Source organism: Aplidium turbinatum, chromosome 9, assembly GCF_918807975.1.
Source record: "Aplidium turbinatum chromosome 9, kaAplTurb1.1, whole genome shotgun sequence".
NCBI classification, from domain to species: Eukaryota; Metazoa; Chordata; class Ascidiacea; order Aplousobranchia; family Polyclinidae; genus Aplidium; species Aplidium turbinatum.
The window spans coordinates 3,241,503-3,253,504 of record NC_137480.1 but is presented as its reverse complement, the minus strand read 5'-3'; the positions used below and the strand labels follow the sequence as shown (position 1 = coordinate 3,253,504).

Genomic DNA, 12,002 nt, shown 5'->3' with positions numbered 1-12,002 from the left:
ATATTCAGTAGACTTGAACGGTTTTTATATGACGTTTGATTTGGTGAAAATTGTCGGGAACACCATTGTATTTCAGATGTAGTTAAGTTGTATGTAGCCTATACTATTCCTGAAGAGGACATCTTGTGATGTCGAAAACGTTCGATATTTAATTGTTGCGTAGTTTTGTGTTTTTTTTTGTAAATATAATAATCTTTAAGTTAAACTTGATAACGTTGCTCGGCTTCGTATGCCTATGGTTCAACAAGACAAACTCTCTACCGAAGCTGTAAAAATAAAAAAAATGAAAGTAAAATGCACGGACAGGGGAGAGACTACAAACATGTCAATTTTTCTTGTAGCCTACAACAATTTACAAGCAACATCAAAGTATTTCGATCTTAGATAAACATCATTATTTAGCAGGGTAGGCTACGAATTAGGTTATTTTCGGAGTCTGAGCAACGTAACAAAAAATTATACACATTTTTTCAATAGGCCTATATCTGCTCTTGAAAACACACGATTCTCATGCTGTTTGTTAGGCCAACCCAATGTCGTTGAACCAGCAAAACAAGCGAGAAGGTTTTGCAAAAAAGAAATAAAATTAGCCTACATGTTTTTTTTGTGGGGAGACATGACCAAGTGCCCCCGTGAAACCGCTACTGGTTGCCAACCTGAAAGTCAATGCAGCCAAGTACTTTTTTGTTCTGTAACCTATTGATATCAGGAACATCCACTCAATTTTATAAATCTATGATCGATTTTGACAAATCGATTTCTCTTTTGGTGTTCTAAGGCAGTGCTCTTCAACCTTTTTGTCCGTGGTACACCTTTTTTCAATTTTTAATAACTTCGTATACCTCACAAATCATCATCAGTCGTCATCTCCGCCTGTAGCAAATTGCGCATCAACATGGGTTATTTGCTTCCAAGAGTGGCGATTTTGAGCCAACTCGCTCAGTGTCGCCAAGTTGAGTCCGGTCCATGATTGGATGTTGTCTTGCCATCATTTTGGTTGTCTGCCACGTTTTCTTTTTCCTTCTACCTTGCCTTCTGCGCAAACTTTGCTGATTCCGAATTGTGATCTTTTAGTGTGGCCGAACAGAACTTTTTAAAACTTTTGATTTTATTATTGCTGCAATGGGATGTAGTTTTTTCATATTTAAAAGATCTTCTGTTTTCGTGTGGTCAAGTAGCCTTTTGTTGGTCATGCTTCTCATGATGTGGTTTTGGAAGGTAGTGAGTTTTTTCATTATTGATGATGTCCAATTTACGCATTCTAGTCCGTACAGCACGACTGGTAAAACGTAGGTGTTGAACATTTTTGATTTCAGTTTGATTGGGAGTCTATTGGATGTTAGAATCTTTCTGTTCTTTTCAAATGCTGCCCAGCCTAAGCCAATTCGGTGTTGCACCTGACAAATAGCAATGTTTAATTGTGCATAGGAAGTAAAGAAAAACTAATAATTAATTAATTGTTTGTCAAAGTGGTTATAGTAGTCTTGAACTGGGCACAAGAAACTACGCATGCAAAAGTGCAAAAAACGTCAAAATTGAAGTTGATTTAATGGCTAGCTTGTTGTTGCATTGTTTCGGCAAGTTGGACATAACGTGGTGTTAGCTCTTTCTCTATTCCTCCCCGCAAAGAATTAATGTCAAGTATCGAGTTTCGTTTGTTTGACTTGATCTGAACAAGACTGGAAAATTCTTCTTCACACAAATAAGTGGTGGACATCTGCACCAAGAAATCAATGGCTTTTTGCACGAGATTTTTGTATTCGGGAAATTCAAGAAGAGAAACTAACATTCTGTGTAATCCACTTCTCGAAATGAGTACTTTTGATTTAAATCAGCCCGTAGTTCCAATAATTCCTCATCCTCAGTTGGTTCGTCATTAAATGATTGGATAATCCACGAGTTTGCTTTCAGACATTGTTCGTTATCTTCAGGAAAATACGTAGTCGAATTGTTGGCAAGTAATTTCAGGTGACCAACAATAAAGGCAGACAAGTTATCTTCAGTAGAAACGTCCTCAAACTCCCAGCTAGACTCTTTCATGTATTGACTTAATACAGGAAAGTCATTGAAGTTCCTCGACAAAGCATTCTCTTTCCAGAGTGCAATTTTCATCTTCAGCGCATTGATCTTGCTAGTTGACCGACATGTATCACCCCCTCTCCCTTGAACTCTGGTGTTCACTTGGTTCAAACGATCAAAAATCGACGCCAAGTATGCCAAATTTGCAATCCAGAATATGTCACGAAACTTAGAAGCCCTTGGGTCTCCGTGTTCAGTGTAAAATGCCCCTAATTGTTCGCGAAGTTCAAACACATGGGAAAGAACTTTTCCTCGCGATAGCCACCGTACCTCTGTTGTGACTTCCACTACCGTATCACAGATCTAAGCTGTATACCCTTCGTATACCCTTCTCCAGCTGTATACCCTAGTTTTGATCTGGTATACACTTGGGTATACAGTATACCCGGTTGAAGAGCACTGTTCTAAGGGATCCACACAACATTGGCAGTTGGTCATTAGCCAACTTTCCATTGGTTTTAAGTTCCTTTCTACAGTGACTCTATTGCAGGTGTCTGTTTATGAATTTAATTAATAATTTTTTTATTTTTAGCGCTTTAGTAGGCAACTCCGCCAACGGTTTTATAAAAATGAAATGTTTCAAATTTGGTCCAAAAAGATTTTTAATTGTGACGATTTCTTTGTGCTGTGTGTACTTAATATATATTCTATGGCCGTCACATATTATGGGTAAGTCGTTGAAAACTTTATTAGAGAGCACAAAGAAGATGTAAATATCAACTATCATCATCCACGTTAAGAGTTGCCAGCGATAGTTATTGTTCTGAGAGATTAGACCACTACTTATATGCAGGGCCGGATTTAGCAGTAGGCAGAGTAGGCAGTTGCCTAGGGCGGCAAATTATTGGGGGCGGCAAAATATACGAATATATTACATTGATAATACTGTACGTGAATATAATAATTCACAACAGATATATAGGAATTATACAATGACATTCATTGATGTATTCAAATAAACAGTGCAAATAACTTTTTTGTAAGGAATTGAAAATATAAATCGTAGCGCACCATCGAAAAATTTTTTTTGGGGGGCGGCACTTTTCGTATCTGCCTAGGGCAGCGCTTAGGCTAAATCCGGCCCTGCTTATATGTTGTTATCCACACTAAAAATATTCTGATCAGGGCTCATCAAATTAGTTCGCTGAAAATGCATGAAAACTTTATAAAAGGTTCTAAATCTCTTTCAAACTCGAAAATCATTTGTGACGAAACCCGGAGTATCTACACAACAATAAAGAGAAATAACATTTGTTTTATTGCTGCAAAGGGTTCACAGTTCTTTGACAATTCATTTTTGAATCCTTCCTCTATACCTGATGATTTAATATGATGCTTCGTCTGTATGTAAGTTATAAAGTACGTGCACTGGGATAGGTGATTGAGTGTTGGATACAGTGTAGCAATTTCTAGCTTAGGAAAAATCAGTCATCAAAAGATATTTTTATGAGAATTTTTTCATTTTTTTTACTTGGTCTCGTAGCGGTTGCTTGTGGAGGGCGCGCGGCTGTGCCTTTGTCAAAACATAAAAACTCACTTCTTTGCCTTCCATTCACTTAATTGAAATGTTCATCAACTGGGCATAAGCCTAAAAATAACAAAAAAGTGGAGCCTGCTACAGTATAAGCATTATATGTAAAAAAAAAAACACATTAATATGTAGCCTAGTTGTGGGGAATAGCATTTCCTTATCAATTAAGGCTTGGCACCGATACTTTTTTGAACGCATAAAAAATGTATATTTATGGTTTTCAACAAAAATTCTTTTTAATATAACATTTTTTCTTACAGGGTTACCTACTACCAATATACCGACATTCCTAACTGAATGTCGATCATTTAACGATGAGATCCACGAATTATCATGTGACGAGCCTTATTATAGCCGAATAATGCGTATACGGAAACAATGCAAGAATGTAGCAAGACAAGAATATCATAAACTGGATTTGTATCGTATCAAGTACACCGACAAGTTCAAACTGATAATGTGTGAAACACCGAAAGTAAGTGATAAATATTTTTGAAAAATTTATGTATTGAATGTGATCTCTGTACTTTTACACGAAATCCTTGACGTCTAACTAGGCTATCTCTGACGAATTGTCATACGCATACAGATGGCTTTATTTGAGTCAACAGTCGGCAGCAGTGGCCGAGTGGTTAGCCATTTGGTCTCGCCTCCATCAAACTAAAACCTGCTCTGAGCCCCATCATCTAATTGACTGCTTACAGCAAAAACCTAACTCTTACAGGAAAGCCTTTTGTTCGAGTTATTCGGCCGCACCTTGTAGAACTGATTTGTAGTTACCATTGCAACAGCTGCTAACTCTTAACATGACTGGGAAACACAACTAATCGGTTAATAGGAAGCGCAACCAAAATGGTACCAAAGTTTTTACTTTTTGTACTCCAGAGTACCAATTGGCAACACTGGCTACAAAGGTAAAGTGTTGCGCCTCCTTGTCGCAACTATTCGGTTTTTGATTATTGCACCACAATGATTTAATTGTGGCACGAACTAGTACAAAAAAGTATCACGTGAGCCAGAGCGCAGAGGTGAAAGAGCCGCACGCGGCTCCGGAGCCGCAGGTTGCCTACCGCTGGCCTATAGTGACGCCTGAAGGGACCGCGGAAAAAGTGTCACTATAGACAAATGATGACGTCGTTGATAACGTCACTTGTGCAGTATCTGCGCATGCGCATCTCATGTTGGTTTAATTCAAACCCAGTCAGCAAATCAATCCTTTATAGTTCAACCTCTGCATACGTTAAATCAATGTAAAAAGATGGATTTGCTGGCTGGGAACTGGCGAATGCTGATAAGGACAAAATATGATTCCAACTTAAACTGGAAATACACCGTAAAGTGTCCTTATACGGAAATTTTTGAGCCCAAGGGACAGAAATGTGGTGTCACTGTATGCAAAGTGTTCTTATACACGAAGTCACTATAGGCGAAGTCATTTCTATGCAAAACATATGGTTTGCAAACGGGACTTTGCAACAGGTGTCACTATAGGCGAAGTATCACTATAGCCAAAGTCACTATAGGCGAATTCTACTGTATTACAATCTCCATAAAATACTCGCCACCTGTATTAGCATGGTAGAATAACACGAGTATTTGTTTGAAATTTCGAAATCCATTGACACTACCTCACAGTAACCTATACGAGTGCAACATTGTATATTGGAAGGAATGTTATTAAATTTAGTTTTTAACACCAGGTTCAGTTTTTTATTTTATTTCTGACTAACTTATCCCATCTAAAACAATACCGTAAATGCCAAGCATATCAGAGGTCGAGAAAATAAATTTTTGGTTTGGTTTTTAATCTTTATCCTTGAACTGACAGAGCCTTGATAGGTTATTTCTGGTAGTTTCGCATCCTTGTAGGTTACCGAGTTTAACAGAGTAAAGTTTCTGATTGTTAAAGTGTTGTTGCCGGGAAATTATTCCATCCATTAGGTGCCGCTGAATAGAGAGCAATCCTTAGAACGCACACCCGGTGAGTCGAACTAGCGCCGCTTGATCTTGAAGCTTCTTCGCTTACGAAGTCACGCGCTAACCAACTGAGTTATCGGGGCGGTCGAACTTAGTTAGGGAGACCGAAACAGGAAAACCTGTTAAAAATTCAATGACCAGATGGATTGAGACTTGAGCACCCGTCTGTGCGTCGGTAGATGTGAGTTTGATTCCCCATCGGGCCATACAAAAGACCTTTTAAGAATAGAACTAACTTCTTTCCTGCTTGGCACTCCGCAGAGAAGTGGGGTTTGGATACTAACGTAGCCTACTTCCCGACGTCATTTGCTACTGCTAAACACTCTGCTCTGTTGGGAGTAAAATTTCGCTCTCCTGCGGGTTGAACGCATTGCGTCCGGAAAATGAGGAGGGCTCTTTCAAAAACCCGAAAGTTGATTGCGATTCAAGATGGTCTCAACGTTGGTCCCAAGAAGCCCAAATTGCTCAACAAACAAAACAGCAACCTCAGAATTGTTCATTTGATTACACCGCACTGGTTAGGTGCCGCAGTGCACGCAACTATTTTAATTAACCATCCAATTAACGATATGCGTATTACTGATCGAACGCGTGCGTCCTACTTCAATGGACTGTCAAGTACCAAGATTGTTGCGCATTACGGTTTGGCGAAAGCTGACCTCAACCGTCTTCCAAGAACTAAGTATAAGCACCAGCTTGTGCCAGTTTGTACCTGTTTGTAAATGTTAAATGGCCATCATTTGGTTACTTTTGCACTACATAGTTTTAAACCACCAAAAAGAAAATCTGTCAACACATTTGCATGACGCATCCTACTCTCAGAATCAACATCGTGTAAGTTGCGTTTCCAGGTACGTTCTTGATTTTCCTCAGGGTAAATACCTCAATATACGAACTCTTACTTTCCAGGCAGCAAGTACCACGATGCAAGATGTTTTGCTTGGTCTAGACACTTCCTACCTTGAGCAGTATCCAATCCCAGAAAAAAGCCCTTGCAAACAATATGGAAACGCGTGTTTTGAAGGGTAGGCATTAGCATCGGAAATTTTTGATGTAAAAAAAGTTTTTGATTTAAAAAATGTTTTTGGCTTAATTGCTATAAACGCATAAAGATTGTTTCATTAATATTACTTGGGCTGAAGCAGGTTTCATGATTTTAGCTTATAATTGGCATAATTTTACCAGCTCTTGAATGTATCATCTTTCAGAAGTTACAAAGACGCACTCAAAAGTGATATAGAAGCGTTTGTTATTTATCTTGAAAAGTTTTATTATAAAATTGATCATATGTTGGCGTATTGTTTGGTAAGATAGCTTCAAACGGACAATCACACCAAACTGCAACAATAGCAAAGAACCAAATCAATTAATAGAGTATATACTTGTTTTCATTTCAGTCTTCCCAATGAACAAATACGCTTTCGAGTGGACAATTATACGTCATTTCTTGTAGCACGTCATCCCTTGGAAAGGCTGGCATCCGCTTATATTGACAAGTTTGAAAAAAACAACACCTACTATCCATTCGTTGTGGGACAACCAATTGCTAGAAATGAAGCTCATTTATATCTTCATGGGGTTGGCAATTGGTAAGTTTATAAAGTTTTCATCTTCAATCCTATGTGACTTGGAGACGCTGCTGACCAAACTAAATATTGTTCTGTTTGAGATGGACATTTCAGACTTCATATGACAGATAGTGGGACGTCAAGTAAAGGAAACTGTCCGGCTGTCCGGTATGCCAAAACTAAAATTGGTGATGCAATAATCACTAGCATTAGTTAATAGTTATCACATGCCTACACAATACACATATAGGGCGTTAGTTTGTTAGCCACATTCGCACCCAGCACCACTTTCAAATGATGCTAGGCATAAAGGTTTGATTCTAGAAAAGTATCTACAAATTTATTGATTCCGTTTAAAATACGTGTTGTTGTTTTTGCATGGAAAATATCCAAGTTGTCGAAGTCAAACATTTGAAATTCTAAAAGTTTTCATGTTCTAAGAAATGAAAACGGAACTTTTTGTAAAGCTCTGATAGCACAGTTGAATTGTGATGCAATAACATCATCGATATTATAAATCACTCATTATTACACAGATGGTGAACTATTCAATAATGATAGCAAACAATCCTGATTTCAACATAGCCTAATGGTTAGTTAAAGTTACCAGAAGCATCGTCAATATCTTCTTTGAACTTATCCCAATTAGCAGAGAGCAAGCCTATAGCCTACGGTTAAGCATCAAGACAGGATGAATGTGCAAAGACGATTGTCTTCTATATCTGCACTTGCTCAGTACAAGAGGACTCTGCTCTCTATTCAGTGGCACCTAGTGGATGGAATATTTCCCGGCAACAACACTTCAACAATCGAAAACTTCACTTTATCAATCTTGGTAACAGGTCCTGCGTCTGTGGTTCTAAGAATTCTTAACTACCAGGAACAACCCATCAAGGCTTTGTCAGTTCGAGGATAAAGATTTAAAACCAACCAGTTACCACTTTGCCAATGTTAAAATTATAACTGATGCTATGAGATCTTTGTTGCAACGTCTTTAGCAACACGCTTACCAAACTGCTAAATTAAAAATGTTATATGCAACTTTTCGTCTGACTTAAAAAAACTGAAAAAAACATTGTTTTGTTTAGCAATGAGTGGGAGCAATGGTTGCAGATTTGTTGAGAATAGTTAAAACTCACCCAATGTCCATAAAATGTTTCACTCATAATATTGAAATGGGCTGATCATTCGTCACCAGTGATGTACGCGCATACAAAAAATATTGACGCCGTCAGCATTAACGCAAACGTTCGAAAAACCATACGCCGTATGCGTCAACGCAACTTGTAAAAAAAATTGGCGGCGTCAGCGCATATATTAGCGTAAACTCATTTTGTTTGCTAGGTGCCAAACATTCACACGGTATAAACCACTCGAAACAAACAAGTTTTATTTTGAATTTCCACGAAGAAACACAAGCATCTAAAAGTGTTCATCTGACATTTTGCTGTGTTTTGATTTCAATGTATCTTTGCCCATTGAAAACATTCTTTCAACTGCAGCGCTGGAAGATATTGGCGTGTTGTAGCGAAAAAAAAGACATTAAAAAGTGTGCGTTGACGCTATGCGCTAAAAAAACGCGAATATTTACGGCGTAGCCTCAAGCGCAAACTATCCAAAAAAATGTGGCCGCAAGCGTTAGCGTAAACAAAAAGTCTACGCCGCAAATATGCGGCGTATACGTACATCTCTGTTCGTCACACGACTATCATTTTCGTTTTGTATTGTTTATGCAAAGATTTGTTGAACATGACATCAGATGACCCCAAACCTTTCAAAATGTTTCTTTTCGTTAGCTAAACTGAGATTTACTTCAAAATAGCTTTTTTCTTTTATAATTCTAGGCAAGATTTGTTGAAGATGAAGCTAAGCAACATTAAAGCTTTGGCAACCTTTCAAAAATTATCACCATCGGAACAAAGTGAAGTTCTTGACTACATCGAAGTGATGAAGACCGGACATATATATTTCCCACAACTTGTCAGGCAAGTATTTGAATTTAAACTGGTAAATTAAAAGTCTAGCAACAGTGAATTGCAGCCACAAAGGTAATAATCAATAAAAAATCAACCAGGTTTGGTAAGTACAAAAATTTATTGGTAGAGCTTTCGCTGCCGTAAAGGCGGCTTCATCAGTAGGCCTACTCTTGATTACAAAGGTAATATATGCGAAATATATAAACGTTCTGCTACCGTAGCTCTTGAATGTTTAAAAAACTTTTATAAGCGAAAATAACAATAAAAGTGCAATGCAAGTTGCAATAAATATGATTTGATTCATTCAATCTTTATCCTCGAAATGAGAAAGCTTCCATGAAAGCTTAATCCTAACACTGACAGTTCGCGTAGCCAACTTGAAAAAGCTTTGAATAACTTTGATGCAGGCCCTGTCATCGAATTCGACAGTGGAGTTTCTTAAAGTGGTAAGGTCTAATAGTTTTGCCTCTGGATGTGAAGCTCTCACACGACATCTGACCATCACAAATACGATTTTGTGTCCATCACAGATTCTTAGATGTCATTTGGTGCGAGGTTTGGCAAGATTTGTTGCATATTAATATGTACTGAATTGTAATAGAATGTTGATTTTTATTACTGATAAAGCCATCAACATATTGGCGTTGCGACAAATGCATGACGGCAATAACATGTTTTACTTGTTTAGGCATGTGATTGCAGTATACAAAAGCGGGAAAGCCGGAAGTTTGGACATACATTGGATACCGCAAGTGATGCTTTGTCACCCTTGTACTTTCAACTATTCTTACATCATAAAGTTCGATGACTTTGCCAAAGAAGCAAACCGTATGATTGATTATGTGATAGAACATTCAAAGTCACAGGTTTCGTCCACAGATGATGTTCATATCAAAAGTAGAAAAACTGCAGTTGGTCGTAATTCAGTGGCGGGAAAATATTATGAACAAATACGTGAAACAGACGTTCAACTTTTGAGAGAATTATATAAAGATGACTTTGTATTTTACAATTACGATCCATATCTTTATCATGGATAATGATGTTACATTTTTTGACAAACTTATATTTCCAGACATTCCAGTATCGTGCATACAATTCTTCATCCGTTCATCTTTTACACATGCACAGTATTTTGCCTACCTGATAGAATATAACGTATATAATACAATATAGTGTAATTTGCAACTGTCCTGTTTTATTCTGTTACGTTGTTTACTTTCTCATGCGAAAATATATCGACATCAAACGTTGAAACCAAATTGGGTTTTTGATTTGGATACCGAAAGTGTTGTCTAGATTAATCTGGATAAGATTAATTAATAGATTACAAGGATACAATTTGAGTAGAAAGGTAAATTTATTAAACCATAAACAGACATAACTCAGCAACAACACTACATTTAACAAAATAAAAAAATAAAACAAAACAAAAAACAATAAGCGAACGTATTCGGCTAGTCATAATATGGTAAGCCTATATTATAGGCCTATTGATCTTTTCCAGCCTATAAGAAAAGTATTGAAATACTAATACAGTATCACAATTCAAACACCTGTATGACTAGCCGAAAACGTTCGCTTATTGTTTTTTTTTGTTTTGTTTTTATAATGTTGAATGTAGTGTTGTTGCTGAGTTATGTCTGTTTAAAATTATAATGAATAACTAGATTAATCGATATCAGAAAAGGTAGCCACACCTGCCCAGGTTTTGAACAGTATAAAAAGCAAACCGCTCCGGAATAAATTGATTCTGGAAATCCTTATCCTAGGACTGAGAGTCTCTTTGGAAGCTTAAACCTGGAAGTTTCGCATAGCGGTAAGAGGTTTGTACATGTACAGAATTTCATTTCCATTATCTTGGGAATTAAATCTTCCCCCCAGGAACGAAAAAAATCTTCTCATAGATAGCCCAGTGGCTCCTGTTCGAGAAGCATCGGTTTAGAGGAAGCTAACAACAGTAATTTACTACTTCAGAGTGTAAACTCTTATTAGTGATGAAAGTTGTTGAAACAATTAAAAATACCTCAGCTAGCTTTGCCACCAATGGAAAACGAATTTGACCGACTTTTTATTTGTTCGGTTGGTTTTAAATCTTTATCCTCGGACTGACGAAACGTTGATAGGTTATTCCTGGTAGTTTCGCATACTTCTAGACTGAGGCTTTTGCCCCAGGGGTGGTTACCGAGATTGACAGAGTGAACTTTTCCGATTGTTAAAGTGCTGTTGCCGGAGAATTATTTCATCCACTAGGTGCCGCTGAACGGAGAGCCGTTCTTAGAATGCGTTGCTCAAGCGCACACCCCGAGAGTCGAGCGCCGCTTGATCTTGAAGTTTCTCCGTTCACGAAATCATGTTGTAACCAACTGAGCTATCGGTTTGATTGTATTTATTTGGGTTCTTTTGATTTGTTTGTTTGAGCTTCTGCAATCGAGATTCTATCCTTTTACTACTTCAGGTTGACAGAATTTCCAGAAGGACATTAGGCTTACTTTTAAATCATATAATTAATTACAATTAGGTTGTTTTGAATTTCAGGTTTTTTGAAAAGAATTCTGGAAAACCAGGAACGATTTAATCCAACCCGTTTTTTTTTTTACTTTTTGGAGGTCAGCATCAACGTAGTGCGGAGAAACAAATGCAGTTTCGTTTAATCGAATTAATGAATTATGTACTGTGAAAACCAGAAACGGTCTTCAAAGTAGGTTAAATACAATGTGGAAACTGGTCCACATTGCCGTCTGAGTTATTACCAGGATATTGATAACCATGGCGGTGCTAATCATCTCCCACACCCCCCGGCCGAGGGGGGCCACGGCTGATTGGGGGCCCACGGCTGATTGGGGGCCCACTCATTTTAGTTTGTCTATT

The 12,002-nt window shown here is 37.7% G+C and overlaps 1 protein-coding gene across 2 annotated transcripts in view; it reads left to right on the top strand.

Moving 5' to 3' along the window:
• LOC145777505 (carbohydrate sulfotransferase 9-like) overlaps positions 1–10,398 on the top strand; it is a 42,808-nt gene extending 32,410 nt beyond the window's left edge. Inside the window, exons 1-6 of one of the 2 annotated variants that reach the window (XM_082588887.1) lie at positions 2,616–2,748; positions 3,871–4,085; positions 6,497–6,612; positions 6,985–7,176; positions 9,000–9,140; positions 9,820–10,398. In XM_082588887.1, the coding sequence (XP_082445013.1) occupies positions 2,649–2,748; positions 3,871–4,085; positions 6,497–6,612; positions 6,985–7,176; positions 9,000–9,140; positions 9,820–10,171 (1,116 nt within the window). In that variant the 5' untranslated portion in view covers positions 2,616–2,648 and the 3' untranslated portion in view covers positions 10,172–10,398. Of the gene's footprint in view, positions 1–2,615; positions 2,749–3,870; positions 4,086–6,496; positions 6,613–6,984; positions 7,177–8,999; positions 9,141–9,819 lie in introns of those variants that run through there. The other variant, XM_082588888.1, reaches the window with a different exon arrangement.
• The last annotated feature ends 1,604 nt before the right edge of the window (positions 10,399–12,002 follow it).